The sequence below is a fragment of the Delphinus delphis genome, chromosome 2, assembly GCF_949987515.2.
Source record: "Delphinus delphis chromosome 2, mDelDel1.2, whole genome shotgun sequence".
NCBI classification, from domain to species: Eukaryota; Metazoa; Chordata; class Mammalia; order Artiodactyla; family Delphinidae; genus Delphinus; species Delphinus delphis.
Window position 1 is genome coordinate 68898662 of NC_082684.1, and position 16744 is coordinate 68915405.

Below are 16744 nucleotides of genomic sequence, written 5' to 3' on the forward strand. Positions count from 1 at the left end.
GCCTCCGTAAGCTGTGACAAAGTGAGAGAGTGGCATGGACATATATACACTACCAAACGTAAAATAGATAGCTAGTGGGAAGCAGCCACATAGCACAGGGAGATCAACTCAGTGGTTTGTGACCACCTAGAGGGGTGGGATAGGGAGGGTGGGAGGGAGGGAGATGCAAGAGGGAAGAGATATGGGAACATATGTATATGTATAACTGATTCACTTTGTTATACAGCAGAAACTAACACACCATTGTAGAGTAATTATACTCCAATAAAGATGTTAAAAAAAAAATGTTACGGCTGGACACATATGGGATGAGGCAGATAAGAAAAGTTACAGAAGAGAGGTCAGTTGCCATAGTGACAGAAGCATAGAGACAAAAGAAGCTGCAACCTTGAAGACAGTAGATGCAATAAAAGTCTGCATTGGAATAGAGATTGCAGCGAGTCAAAGAGTTAAAAAGTGATGTGAAGAAAGTAGAGAACATGAAAGCAAGACAATAGTTTTGTCAGTTGGGAAGGGAAGTATTCTGGAAGGAGTTGGAAGGAATAGTGAAAGTGGGATGTAGGGGAAAGGAACGCTAGATTTACACCAAATGTAGAAATAATGGAATTTCAAGTTAGTTTGTATGTGACCAAAAAAATGAATAATTAGGTTCATTTTCAAATTCAATTAGCATTCCTATATTCTATGCCTTCTATAATCTAGTAGTGTAGGAGTTAAAAGCTTGAGGGTACCCTGTGATTCCCTAGAAAACTTGTGAGAATTAAATGGGATGTGATATACGTAAAGGGACTGTCAGGTGATGACAATGATGATGATGATGATAATTCGTATTTTTGAGTGTGTATAGTTATCTGGGCACTCTGTGTACTGTACGTATCTTATTACACCTAATTCTCACAACAACCCTACCATTGAAGATGAGGAGCTCAGAAAGCTTAAGTGATTTGCTCAAGATCATGAAGCTAATAAGGGACAGAGCCAAGACTTTCATTTGTTCCATTATAACATACATTCGTTTTTTAGGACTTTAAAATTATACTTTTGTGTGTGTGTGTGTGTGGTACGCGGGCCTCACCATTGTGGCCTCACCCATTGCGGAGCACAGGCTCCGGACGCGCAGGCTCAGCGGCCGTGGCTCACGGGCCCAGCTGCTCCGCGGCATGTGGGACCTTCCCGGACCGGGGCACAAACCCGTGTCCCCTGCATCGGCAGGCAGACTCTCAACCACTGCGCCACCAGGGAAGCCCTAAGATTATACTTTCTTAAGGAGAGGACTTTTGCCCGTGGTATGAATATTTTCTATATCAAGTAGCTCAATATCCTGTTTCTAAAACATATATTTTACAAGAAAATATCAGGCTGTTCATGCAAATAGCTTTTAATGTCCTAATTCTTTTGTGTTCTAAATTGTAGCTAATTTTATAGTGCATATTTGATGTAGAAAATGAAGCTAAAAAGTGAAATCTTTATGGATATAAGTCGGTGCTCATCAGAAATGTTAATTTATTCAGTAAAGCATTTTTATAATTCCAAACGGTTTTTATAAATTCTGGTATTCTTTAATAGAGATGATATATAATAAGATTATGCTAATATTTCTCTTTTTTATTTTAAAGGAAAACATCGTAAAACAGGAAGAGATGTAGCTATTAAGATCATTGACAAGTTAAGATTTCCAACGAAACAAGAAAGCCAACTTCGTAATGAGGTTGCAATTCTTCAGGTACTTTTTTGTTTTTTATGTAGGGGCTATAAAATGTCCCCTCAACTTCTGCAAAACAAAGAAAAGTTATCCAAATATCTGTGGCATAGATATTTAGGAACATTTTTAAATAACTGAAAAGGCAGATCAAGCATCAAACTGCAGCCTGTGTAGTATCTTTCCTGAGTCTAGGCAGCGTTTTTTTATTTTTCTTATGTACTTACTTCTAGGTTTTAATGTATTATTAATTCTCATTAAATGGGTAATGTTTCAGCATTTGCTCATAGTGGGCACGCTGAGACCATTTTGTTTTACATTATCAATGAACTTGCCTTCATAAACATTCCTCCTTTATGCTGTGATAATTATATGAATTGAGTACGTAGCTGTCAGCATATCAGGTAAAAGAGTAATACATGTCCGAGAATACATGATCTTGGTCTTATTAATGTCCTCTTTGTGTCTCACTGTAAGCCTTTTATTTAATATTGAGACTGTTCCTTAACTCTTCTCATTTTTAAAGCCAGTCCCTTTTTAAAGCTAGAATTTGTTAATGAAAGGTATTATGTGATATATATAATTTCTATAACTATTAAAACTTTTTCTGCAGATCAAAAGGAAATGGAGCAGTTGTTTGCTAAATGTGGTCAACTTAGCTATCTAGTCTAGACAATTTAGACCATTGAAAGTGCTCATTTTTATATAACTTCCATAATTCTCTACTTGTCATCCAAGCTGATCATAATTTCTAATTTTTAGTTTTATTGAATAATTTTCATTTCAACATTGCTAGCAAAGCAAAACAGATTACATTTCTTCATTTATTGTTTCATGTAACTGCTATTTATTGAGTTTATACAATAAAATGTTGAAAAAGATATGATTTCTGCCCTAAAGGAGCTCATGTGTACAGACAACTGAAAATAATTGCTGCTGTACATAAAAAATGACATAAACTTTTCTGGGACTCATATTTTCTAAAGATGGTGTTCTTGTGCCTTTGGACAACTAATGTAACACAGAGAACTACCACAGTGTTCTCTGCTTTCTTGGAAGAAGATAACTACAGATCTTAAGCTGACAATTCATAGATTCATAGCTTAGTCCTTGCTAATCAGATTCTTTTTTTTTTAATTATTCTTAATTTGGCCGCATTGAGCTGCAAATGACACCTTTCCACACTTGGACCCTGCTGTCCTGGTCTCCACCCTCACATAGTGTCCTGAAGGCAGACTCCTTTGCAGCTTGCCACAGTTGGCATAAGGATAAGACATTTATCCTTCCTTTCAGGACGTAAGAGGAGTTTCCCGGTTAACATGGATGGTTATATCTTTCTACATTTTATTGCAGCTGCAGAGGAAGGTCTAATTTTCTGTGTATAGCCCTTTAATTGGCTTTCCTGAGCCTGTCAACACATTATCAGCTGCTGACTCTGTAGTAAGGTAGAAAAATAAAATACATCATAAACCGACTCCATCTCCTTTGCAGAAGAGTAGCTGCAATCAACAACTGAGATGCAGTAAACATACATTTGGCAAAAATTCCATTGTAATGTGAAAAAAGAGTTTGCTTAGGTTGAAAGTCAAATTCTGCCCCTTGAGCATATGAAGAGTTTGAGCAGCTCTTATATTATGGCCTGAAATCTCAAGAATCCTCATCACTTATCACTCGTCCCCATTGTCCCCAACCATATTTCACTTGCTTCATCAAACTCATATTTATTGAGTACATATCATGAGCTAAGCACTGTTCCAGGCTCAGTGGATACAGTGGGGACAAAAACACACAAGTCCTTCCTGTCACGAGTCTTTAAATTGTATTACTCAGGCTTACTTCTAGTCTGATGTTTGCAACATACTTACGTGTAGAATTTTTAATTACAAAACCTGTATAAGGAGTCTTATTAAGGCTTGGCATAAATATATGAGGTTCAGGAGTTCATACTTTATCAAAAGTTGACATTTGTTTCAAACTTGTTCCTCAAAAATTACTCTGACCTATGTCCTCTTTTTCCCATGACACTTATCATCTTCTAGCCTATTACAGAATTTCATTTATTATATTTGCTGTGGGTTTCTTTCCCCATCCCCTACCCCAGCCCCTCCACTGGAATATATACATTTCAGGAGGGAGAATATTGTTGTTTTGTTGTATCCCAAACACCAGAGACTGTTCCTTACAAACATTAGGTATTTAGCAAATATTTGTTGAGTGAATGTTTGTTGAATTAAAATTGTACAGAGACATCCTCCTGTCACATAAGAAGACATATTGCTACATAGTATCCAACCAGGTAGCAGAAGTCCAGACTCTATTTTCTATTAATGGTTAATTGGTTAGTTAAGAAGGATTGTGTGTGTTTCGTTCTTTGAAATCCCTCATTCCCCTGTTTTATATTGCTTCTCAAAAGAAAGAACTCATTTTTTGAACCTGAAAAGACAAAATGGTAATGAGGCAAGCGATAAGGGAAAGGTTCTGACTCACTAAGTGATATGTTCAGGAAAAGTACCATGATTGAAATCAGCTGAATGGTGGGGAGGGTTTTCTTTTACTAATCTTGAGGAACAGAATTCTGTCCCTCTGGATATAAAAGTGATACCCAGAAGCATTTGGTATTCTCTGCCCTGTGGTCTGTAGCTTATGAAAGCTGTTTTCCTGGCTTATGGTTATACCTGGAGTCTGACAAGTTCTGCCCCATCCCTTTCCTCTTTCTGATTCTCCAGAGGGGATCAAGTGGGCCGAAATGACTGATGGGAGAAAATTCCCCTCATGCAGTTCCGTTAGTCCTCTGGTCGAATTTTGATTTGTTTCTGTTTTTGTAAAAAAAAAAAAAAAAAACCTTAGCTTATAGAAAACTTCAAAGTTGTATAAATGCAGAATGTGTAAAAAAGTAGACTTCTTTCTTTTTCTATTTCATCTTCTTTACATAACCTATGTGAAGGCTTTCCAAAGTCTGATTCAGTCATTGGAAAACCAAGCTCTTTAGATATCTTTGAATAGTTGGAAAATTAAGGCAAGTGTGAATCTTTTGGCATAGTTATCCCTTATTTATATCTTTTCGAGTAGCTATTTTCATTATCTCTAAATGCTTCATTATTATTATTACGTTTCAGAAGAATGTTAATTAATGTAGACGTTAAACTTGGTTCAAAAATTCCCAGAAGATCCTATTTATATTATTTTAAAAGTTGTATCTTGATTTTTAAAAAGGTAAATTTGAAATTACTGTTTTTTCTATTCGTGTCAACAAAATAAGAATAAAAAGATAGTTTACGATTATTAAGGGTGTCACAGAAAACTGACTTTTACAAGGAGGTGCAATTACATTTTATAAGGCTTAGAAACTTAAAATCTAAAATAAGTGATGTGGGCGTGATATATTTAATATAATTTATCAACACAGGCTTGTTTGGTCTAAATTAATTTTTATTTTCTAACATAGTATCACAATGCATAAAAAGCTTTAGGATAATACTTAATTGATTTACTATTATTTTTAATTGATTTACTATTATTGAATATAATATATGAATGAATATTATATTCTATCTGATTTGAATATAATTCTATATATTCAATTGATTTACTATTTTGAATTTAATTCTAATTGATTTACTATTATTTTTCCTCTTTATCTTAAATATCAACTTATCTATCTAAGGAACAATACTAGAGCTTCTGTTTATAATACAGTATATTAAAGCATTTTGGAATTGTAAAGATGCTGAATACAAAATGTAGGAAACAATATGTAAGAATTTTACAGGCCATCAATTCAGTGTATCCCCTTGCACTTATCTCCTGAAATTCCCCCATCATTCTTATTTCTCTGTTGTGTGGCAGTCCTCTTCCCATTTTAACTTTAAAACAAAATAACAGCAATAACAAACTGTGAGCTCGATATGTCTGCCACCTCTCATAACTGCAGCACGTTTTATATTGCCACACTTCAGATTTCTGCTCTATGCTACTTTCCATTCTTATTCATAAATTCCTTTCTTTGATTTCCACACCTTTCTTAAAATACAAGGCCCTTTGGTCTTCTACCTCTGCCCACCTATCACCCTTTGGCTATATTTTAGTCTTTACCCTAGTTGACTAGTCTCAGTCCTTCAACAGCATTGATCATTTGCTCCTTTTTAAATCTCACTCCTCACTTCATCCCTGCACTTATCAGGCCCCGTTTCACCTTCCCTGCTAGCTCCATCCTTCTTCTTGAACTTCTTCTGTTCGTCTAAATGACGTATGCTAATCTGGAACTCATTCCCAGAGTGAGCTCATCCACTTTAAGAGAGTTGTCTGTCATCTCTTCACAGGTCATTCCTTAATTTATCTCTTGAGCTCCGTTCTTTCACAGACACTTCAGTCTCCTGTTTCTGACCTTAGGACATCTCCACTTTGCTGTGCCAGTCTTACCCAAACCAACCAGCTGAAAACCAAACGATTATTCCTAATGTCTTTCCCTGCAAGTTATTCTTTGCCTAATTTTGTCTATTTTGCCATCATTCTTCCAGTTTCTAAGCCTAGTATCCTTTACCTTCAATTAATAAAAATATTAAGTCATTCAGCAGTACCCTGAAGCACTTCCTTCTTTGATACAAAGCGATTTACTGGGCCTCTGGGTCATATAACAATGAATGAAACCTTTTAGGATGTTTATCATCTATTTGAGCAGATAGATACAAGTAGCTACAAGTCAGGATAGCTGTGGAAATATCATATACTTATAGCTGATTCACTTTGTTATACAGCAGCAACTAACCCAAAAATGTATAGCAATTATACTCCAATAAAGATGTTAAAAAAAAAGAGTCATGGATTATGACAGAGGTCAGGACATTGGAATGAAGGATTACTTCAAAGAGAAATATAGCATTGGCGAAATCTTGAAAGATTCACTGCCTTTTGGTAACCAAAGAAATGTTGGAAAGGGTCATTAGGCTGAGGGGCCACCTTAATAAAATAAATATACTATGAAATGTAATTAGAAAACTAGATCATTTTAAAAGAGTGGCTTCAAACCATTTCATGTGTCCTCAGAAAGAATTCTAGAAACCTTTATTTCTGCTTGTGTATTTTTAAGTTGACAGAACTGTTTTGTCAGAAGTTTAACGAATTATAATTTTGTACTGTACTGAAAATATTGATATTTGAAAATGAGCTGCTATATAACTTATTTAAATATACTCATTAGAATCTAAATATCAGAAACATTTGATATTTTTTAACAATCATTTAAAACATACATGCATAGGCTTTTTAAGCAATAGTTTATTTTACAGCATTCCTTGTTTTCTTTGACTACGTAACACTTTTCCCACAGAACTGTATTCCAGTGTAATGTATTTTTATACTTAAAAGTCTTTTACTGGTCCCCCTTTCATACTTATTTGCAGTAAACATAAGTATATATTTTTAAATTTCTTGATTACAACACTAAATGTTTAAAGCATTCTCCTGGATGAATTTATCATTACAGTTATTATTAGTAAACGCTTTATCCAGCAAAGATAAATATTCTAAAAATTTTGATCTATGTTTGTTAAACAAAAAATGAAATGTTGCTGAAAATACATTATTTAATGAGATTTTTTAAAATTTAGTTCATAAATTGGTGGGTGATTATTACTTATTGTTTGAGTTAAACAGAGTTCAGCAACAACTTTGTTTTTCTAAATTGTAGGAGCCCAGCTGTAAGCCCTCCCAAAACAAGACAAAACTATCCCAGTGATTTATCTTCGAAATTCATCCTCTCTCTTTTAATTCTCTCTCTGTTAATAAATCTATTAAATGCTTCTCTAATTTTGGTGAAAGCATGAATTAGAAACTAAGTTGCAAAAGAACTGATTTCCAAGTTATTAGGGTCATTCACTTCATATCAACACAATGTTTCAAATTTTCCTTTTATTTTTCTCCCAATTTCCTTCCCCATGGCAAGGTACCCTAGTAATATTTGGAATGTGTGAGAAGCATGCCTTCCTTTTGGAAAGTGGAAGAAAAATTATTCTGAAAGGCAACTTGGGGTTGGAGAATTTGAAGACTGTGGGGATTTTCTCAAATAGATCTGTATTAGAAGAATATTTATAGACTGTTAAGATTCATTCATTCATTCAAAGTATAGTTCCAAGCAGTAGAGACACAAATGTAAAAAAGGCACATTTTCTTAAAACTATCCCTCTGCTCACATATCTTTAAAATCTTCTGGTACCCCAAAAGTATGCCTACCATAGTTTAGAGACTGCTGTGAAAGGACAGAGTACGCTTAGGTAAGACTGGGAAATGGCTTTCATGTGAGTTCATAGAGAACCTTAGATATTGTGCCAAGTCAACTGGATTTTATTATGCTTTGGTGTTTGTGAATTATTGAAATATTTTGAAAAAGAAATTGTTATGATCAGATCAGTATTTGGGCATCCCCAAAATTATTATAGAGAAAAAAGTTTAAAGGTAAGAAAACTTTCTTAGAAGCTATTTTCAGCTAGTTGTGACATTCAAAATGCCCCCGTTCTTGTATAAATAAATAATTACATTTTAGGCTCTAATTAGAAAACTATGATGTTTTATGAGGAGGAAGAGTTTGTAGAGTGACTGCTCATTGTTCCAGATGTTACAGCTGTCTCAGAAGCTTAGACCTGGGGGAAAAAATTGGGCATCAGGTGCAAAAGAAATCAGAGAACATGTCAGAGTGATACCTTTAAAGGCAATGGAACCTCAAGATCAGGAGGGGATCTGGTAACACAGAACAACACGGTGGCGGTACAGGAGCTTAAAAACAGAATAAGCTGTAAGGAAGACGTTCTTCCAGCTAGGAAGGCGAGGAATCCAAATTGTCAAGGTGGATGTCATAACAGGTACAGAGGACACTGCAGTGAGAAGACTGACAAGGCAGCATTCAGAAATCCAGACAACATGCTCAAATGCACTCTGAGAGCAAAGTGAGGAGGCTTAAGTAGCGTGGCCCCTGAAGCATACTAGTTAGAACAGGCAGGACAGGTCCTAAATGGATTTGAGTCCAAGGAAAGCATTGAGGCAATGGATAACATAGAGTTTAGAGAGCCTAAGTTCTGGGGTTAGACTGCCTGGGTTCTCACATCAGGCTTAAGAGTCTTAAGAGCTTGGATAAGTTACTTAACTTCTCTGACTCTCACTTTCCTTATCCAGAAACCTTGAACAGATGTTATAAGAATTGAGTGTGATAATTTTGTGAAATTCTTAGTGCCTAGCATATAGTAAAGATTCCAAACTTATACTACTAGTATTGCCACCACTAAGTTGTAAATCTAGCTCCTAGGAACAAGTTCAAATAACTTGATATTGAGAATTTCCTAAATAGAGAACATAGAGACACATAATTTCATTGTAACAGAGAAGACAGTTGACTCAAATCCTGGGGTAAAGCTGAACATATATACATTAACATATGCCTTACCCCTGGTAGACACTCAGTAAATATTTGTTGAACAAATTATTTAGCCACAGCTCAAGGAAACAGAGGGATACAGAATCACAGAGCATGCCAATAAGACAATAAAGTATTCCTTACCTTAATTCCTTTTTTTTTGTTGTTTTAGGCAAGGATTTATTTGGGACCCCTGCTGCAGCAGGGGGGAATGAAAACAAGCAACAGTTTCCCTTGCTCGCTCCCCAAGGCGGGTGCGAGTTTGTTCCTTATATGGGGTGAGGGTAGGGATGTATCCAGTGTTTGGCCAGAGGGGTGTGTAGGTGATTTGCCACCCCTTAGGTAGTGTTGTGTGCAGAGGGCATGCACAGTACCCTGCTTTTGCTCCCTACCCCCTGCTTTTGCTCCTAGCTCTTCAAAAGTGGCAGATGGGTTTTTTGGTCTCATTGTATCTTTTGTCCAGAATTTACCCCAACTGCACATGCATGCATTCCTTTTTGACTACAAAACATGGTAATTTGGGCTTCCCTGGTGGCGCAGTGGTTGAGAGTCCGCCTGCCGATGCAGGGGACGCGGGTTCGTGCCCCGGTCCGGGAGCATCCCACATGCTGCGGAGCGGCTGGGCCTGCGCGTCCGGAGCCTGTGCTCCGCAACGGGGGAGGCCACAGCAGTGAGAGGCCCGTGCACCGCAAAAAAACAAACAAACAAACAACAACAAAAAACATGGTAATTTATCCACAGAACAAGATTAAATATACATCTTGTAAATACCTGGCTTTGTTCTCTTAGTCAAAAAAGACGATCAAGAGTAGGTGGAAAAGAGGTAATCATGATAGAAAACCAGAGAATAATATTGCTAAATACGAGTGGGAAAATGAAAATTTGCACAAACTGGTGATTTTACTTAAATCATGAAAGAGTCAACTTTTCTTTCTCTAGAAAAAATATGCAAAATTTGAGTTCTTTCTCTTTTGTGTGTACTGAGAGGTTAGTTTATACTTCTTTTGTTTCATCTTACATGTTCATCATATTTCTTCAAATATTTTTCTTTTTTATATTACTGAAGAATTTTAGTGAAATTGTTTCTTCTGAAGACATGTTCTGCAGCTCTAAAGTAATCTTGTTATCTTCTGCACGTTCCAATAAATAAAGCCCACAGATTATGTGTATATATATCTAAGATAGAGGGAAAAATAAAACAAAGATCTATTATAAGGAAAAGAAAACAAACTTAGAAAATTTTCTGAATAGGTATTGTGTTCCCTAAGAAGTTAGTCATAGTGAAAACTTAGTGTCAGAAGGTCAGGTTCCAGTCAAAGCTTTTCCATTTTTTGGCAACCCTCTTTTTGTTTCCTTAATTATGGCTTAGAATTCATCTGACTTGGTGTGCTTGCTTCTTCACAGGAATGTTTTGGGGGGATTAAATTAAATAATATATAAGATGTTTTATATTTATTTATTTTTAAAAAAATATATTTATTTATGTATTTATTTATTTTGCTGCGCTGGGTCTTAGTTGCGACACACAGGATCCTTTGTTGTAGCATGCAGGATCTTTAGTTGCAGCATGCAGAATCTGTAGTTGGGGCAACTCTTAGATGCGACATGTGGGATCTAGTTCCCTGACCAGGGATCAAACCTGGGCCCCCTGCATTGGGAGCGTGGAGTCTTAGCCACTGGACCACCAGGGAAGTTCCTATAAAGTGTTTTTTAAATCAATGTTTCCCAACATATTTTTGGAAGATCATGTCTTTTGAGTTCCTTCACGGAAGAGGGTGGGGGTTAAGATGTTCTCATGAAGACAGTTAAGAAAATATTGTGTACTACAGCCAGGTCATCTACATCTTGGAAGTGAATAGTCTTTCACTTATTAAAGATCCTGAGATGCCACATAATTAAGAACTTATTTAATTTTGATAATATGCCAGTTAAGTGCCACAGAACCCTTACACAAATGTAAGATATCACAAACTGACCTTTTTGCACATAATGTTCTGTCTTCTAACCCTGTACAGTAGACTTTACATGGTCACTCCAGTTCCCAATATCCAGTACTTAAGACATCAGAGAGATTATGTGTCTACACAGGTCATTTAACCTTATAATAGAATGTTATGCTTTCTGGGGTGCTGACATTTAAATATAGTAACTGGGCTACAGTGATATGAATTATTAAAAGTTACACTTTAAATCTAACATCAAGGTAAGATGGGATTCATGTGTTCATGTTTCCAATCAGGCAGGTTAACAGGAAATAAAAAAGTTTTCCAGATGTTGTCTTCATTGCCATGCGTTTGTAGCAAATAGAAAAAAATATCCAGATATTTGATCCATTTTTTAACTTTTATGTACAGTAAACACACCTTGACCTACAAATCCCAATTTCCTTATTTTAACATGCCATTCTTTTAATTCTTGCCTTTCCGCTAAAAACAAACAGTAATGGCATAGAGGAAATGGGGTCACACTTTATGGGTAGAATGTTTACTAACACTGATTTTTTTTAAAAGGTAACAATCAGTTATTAATTTTCTGCCTTTGAAGCCTTTGCTGCTTGTTCTCAAATATTACGTCCTTTTGCCTAAATTCAACTTGGAACTCCGGCCTTTGTTGGGGGCTAGGGGATAGATACTAGGATGCATGCAGGATCCTTGCTGTGTAAGGGTCTTTCTTTTGATAGAAATCACTCCCTCGACCACCAAAAATTATAGTAACAATTTCACCCATATACAAACATCAATGCCAGTGAAACCTCAGTGTGTGTATGACTCTAGATGGTGGGCTTAGGAATCTAGATTTTGCTTTTTAAATTTCTCATTCATACCTCTAACCTGAAAGTTTCCTGGTGATGAGTAGAAAATATCACATATTTTTATACTGTTTCTACCTACTGAAAAGTCAAGAAAGGCTAGAAACATGAGAGATGATGGAAGGTTTTTTAAGTGTATTTTTTACATACTCCTCCCTCTGCATTCGGTCTCTTCTCCTTTTATAAGGAAAGGAGAGGACTCATTCTATCTATCATGTGTCTGCACAGCCCTGGAATCTAAAGCTAGATTAAAGCATTTCCAGAAGAGATGAAGTGCAGAATGACTGAGAGGGTTGTATATAGATTTATGGATATATGTGAATACAGAAGTTTTATATCAGGTGTCACCTGATTTTTTTTCTTCCATGCAAATACTGAACTGGTCCTTTAAAAAAAATTTTCATGCGCCACTGTTACTTAATAGAATGCAGAGGACTTACAGCTAACTTAAGATGAAATAATGGTAAATTTCGCATTATAATCCAGCCACCTAAAAGTTGACTCCCTTTCTTGATATCCAGACACAATATATGTATTGTCATTAGCAGTCAATGGAGATGCTTCAACTTATTTCTTCCACAAAATTTTGAACTATTTAAACCAGGGTCAATCTGAGCTAATTAGTGCCATACAAAAAAAGTAACATTACACTCCAGTTCTGATGGATGGTATAGGCAGACAATTTTTACCAGGAATGATCTGGTCACTTGTGAGTTCTCAGAGTCTAATAGGTTAAATTTGGTTGTGGCCCCATTGATCTAAATGTCAGCCAGTGATACCTATTCACAGGAGGGTGGATTGTTACATCTGGTCTTATTGAAGTAATATCGGTGCATTTATTCCTCTGACAGTATATGTTAGCTTTATTTGGTTCTAGGTTATTAATGTGCATTTCTAAAATTTTACAGGTGAAATTTCCCCAAAAAATGCTACCTCCAAAAAGATAACCACTAGAGTATGAGCCTATTTTAATTGTAGGCTTTTTGCCAACGGAACATGAAATAGGGATACATTCATATGCAACAACCAAACGATCTCCATCCTCATGTTATATCAGGAGGGCTCTCACATGGTGTAACACAGCCCTCACCTGTTGACTTCACAGTAGAGGCACCTCTGCCATCATTGAAGTTTAAAAATACAGCACAAGGGAAGACAGGGGAGGACAAATTAGAAGGTGCAAGTTTGTGGCAGTTCATACTTAGCCTAATGTAGCCTCCTTTAGGTGAAACACAGAAGGAAATTTTCTTTTCTGCCACTTACTTTAAATTTCTAGTTATCAAACTAAAGAGAGAATTTAGGAGAGATAGCTGAGTTTACTGTATCAATTTGGGTATTATCTTTCGCAAGTCTTTTTATAATTATCTGCTCTCTACACGATGACTTTTCAGCATTTATCAAGGTACTATTACACACTGTGTCCCCTTCATAAGGCATTAGGTGATTATGACTTCTAGGACCAGTAAATGAAGCATAAATTGTAAGAGACTGTGTTTAGAAAATTCATAAGATGGTACGTTTATCCCTCAATCCGGGAATGAGAATCAACAAAGCCATTGCCATGGTGCTGTGCCTCCGAGAAAGGTACCTCTCTTCCCCACCCGCATTGCTGTGCACCACTGTGCTGTGGTATATTCTTCTGTCTGCTCTGCATGCTATTTAGAATTTAGATCCTGGATTCTTCACTTTGAAGTTTCTTTCTTTCTGTCCCAGTATGACCTAAACAACTTAGTTGTTTGATAGAAAAGTAGTCAGAAGTTCCCACATTAAGGCTGAATCCTAAATAACCTGTTGAAAAGATACATTGATTCTAATTTTTCTCTTTCCTACCTCTCATATGTTTGAGTATAATAATCCTGAAGGTAGAAGAAGGGGAACACATGACATTAATGTTTCACAGCTAAATATATAGAATGAATTTGCAATGCTAGATTTACAATAAAGCAAAACTATTAGAATCAAAGATTTTAAGTACAAATTAAATATTACTTAATACAAATCCAAAAAAAAGTAACATAAAATAGAAGGTACGCATAAACTAAAATTTTTAATTAAATGTTTTTATAAAATATTGCTGCTTTTATAAAATCCTTTGCTTTTAGTGACTAGTTTCCATTAATTACATGAGAATTCTCTTTGCAATTTGAGTCAGGAGAATTTTTGTCTTGATCTCCAAATGGCATTTCCTCCGAGTCTTTGAAACAACTTATATTCACCCCATGGATATGTCATCAATCTGTAATGTGTGAATAGACACTATTCTTTCCTATATTTGACCAAATGTTTCATTTCCTGAAAATTAAATTACTTAAATGCAACAAACAGATGGTCAGAAAGTCCTGTAGTAGCTTACTCTGCCATGAAATTTATTATCCAAATCCCTGAGCTAGGCCTGAGAAGTTAGCAAAAATTCTTTCTGAACTCTACTATTCCACAGTTGATGTTACAGTCATCAAACCATTTTTAAGTTAATTAAGTTACTTTAGACTTCAGAAGGAAAATGTTGAAAAGCTATTTCATATTTTATATACAAAATTAAAATTGTGAACAAGTCACATCAACTACTTTGATTAAAGCTCATCTTAGAGTTGATCTTAAGGTATTAAAAAGATAATATGAATCATACATGATAGAAAATAGTGACTTTAATTTTTTTTTCTATCTCTAGTCTTCAAATATTATCTTCTCTAGGCTAAATAAATGCTTCTCATCAGTATAGTAAAGAGAATTTGGATGATGAAGGCATGATTCTTTATATTCCATTTTCTTTTGTTATTGTCAAATGTAAAAACAAGTTTGGTCATTTGGTTCAGTGCAAAAAAAATACGGGTCTTGAGTAGGCATCTATGATGGCCTTGTCTCAACCATACATAATAAACCCAAAAAACTTTCAACTTATTGTATATCAGCTATACAGAAAAAATGAAGTCATTTTGCTATTGGAAAGATTTTTCAGCTACCACTCAATGTATTCTTTAGCAAACCTATAAAACATAAAGGTTTTGGTAAAAGACCAAGGGCCGATTGCAATGAACATATGAGTTTAAACCTTTCTAAGACATTTTTTTTTACCAGTGGTGTATACATGACCTTTAGTTCAATGCATTCATTGACTATACTTTTTTCTAAAATATATACCTAACTATATTCAAAGTCCTATACTTTTTTCTAAAATATATCCCTAACTATATTCGAAGTCCTTTATCGAGAAATAGAAAAATTTTCCCTTATCCTTTTCATAAAGATGCTGTTAAAGGAGAGTTGTACAGTCCTTCAGAGTCTACAGGGAACATGGCACAAAATAATTGACAGTAAACAATCTCATTAGTCTATTCCATACTTTTGGCCTAGAACATTTTGGGAATATACCAATTAGATAAGGACATGTTAAAGTCCTACCTTCTGAATAGGGGCCTCTCAAGTCTTCTTGTTGAGTGGTGGAAAGGAAAAAGGAGTATACTGACTGGAGGACTTAAGTACCACTAGGAACTCATATGCTTAGAAAAATACAAGTAGAGGCGCATGAGGGTTGACATTGTGCATATATTCGAATAATTTAGGTAGGAGAGATTCCTGGTCATCTTCTGACTCTACCCCCAACCTTCACGGCCTACGACAAGGGCAGCAGAAGCAGCAGGCTGAGCCACTACCACACCACTTTTGTCCTCCCCTGCCCTCCTTGGGTCCTGGAGGTCTCACTCCCTTAACTTTCCTCTTCTCCTTCACGCTCTAGGTTTTCCTCTGTCTAAACACAAGGGACCTGCTTGCTTTGCTGCCTACTTCTGTTGTTCTGCTCCTTTCCTATTCATTTTTCCCACTCCCCACCTAGACAAGGCCTTGGCCAATTAAAGAAGCCAAACTCCCAAGAACACTGCTTGAGTGCTTAAAGTTAGAGTAAATAGAAGAAAGAATCAGTTAAGAAGATACTCAGAAGAGGAAGGTATACTTATCACATCTCATAGTGGACTTGTCCTGGGAGAATCATGACTCTGGCAGGACTCTCATGTCATCCTTAAAGCTTCTTCTGTGATCACTGATTTAAAAGAGGACAGCTGAGATGCTTGGGTACCCAGAGGCTGGTGGTCTGTCTAGTTGTTGTGACAGCCTGGGCACAGGTTCAGGTATGAACCATGCTGTCACTGGTCTTCCATACTGCGTATCGAACAGATATATGGAGTCATTAATTAGAGTCTCCCACCTAAGGATCTGGCACTCCCACAGTGGTCAAAGCCAACCAGCTATCTGGTCCTATTGGTAGGCAGTCGGGACAAAGAAATTTAAGAGTAGTGACAGTGTGAGCTTTGTTAATCCCACAGTTGTCCCATGTACTTGAGCTCTGACCAGGAGAGAATAACTCTGGGGGGCCTAGTCTATCTAGGCCAGATCTAGTAGCCAGATTTGACAGTTTCAAGAATAATCACTCCAGCCCTCGAGAGGTGAATGGCCATTGGGTAGGTGTGCAGGCATCTCTCAGACCACATTCAGTACCTTGCTATACCATGACCACATTATACTGCATGATTGGGCCCCAAGGCCTCAGAATCAGAAAGACCCATCAGATGTCTGAGGTGGAGATCACAATTGCCAAAGTAGTGGAAGGGCACCCAGAGAGACAGGTTATCATCACGGGAGCTACTGCCAGCCACAGCCGTAGCTCCATGTTGAGTTGATGCCAGGCTCTCTGTGCCGATGAGTAGCATGGAAGACAATGACAGTGCAGATTCACCCACATGCCCTCTACTGCTCACCACCCAGCATCTGTCTGTGAGGTCTGAAGAGTGAACCATTTCAGGTTTCCAATAATTTGTGGAATTTTCATTTTACATTTAATTTT

The 16744-nt window shown here is 36.5% G+C and overlaps 1 protein-coding gene across 1 annotated transcript in view; it reads left to right on the forward strand.

The window, feature by feature from the left end:
- Window positions 1-16744, forward strand: part of PRKD1 (protein kinase D1) — a 333970-nt gene that overhangs the window by 291911 nt on the left and 25315 nt on the right. The window contains exon 13 of the mRNA XM_060004736.1: window positions 1617-1723. Coding sequence (XP_059860719.1) covers window positions 1617-1723 — 107 coding nt within the window. The remainder of the gene's footprint in view (window positions 1-1616; window positions 1724-16744) is intronic.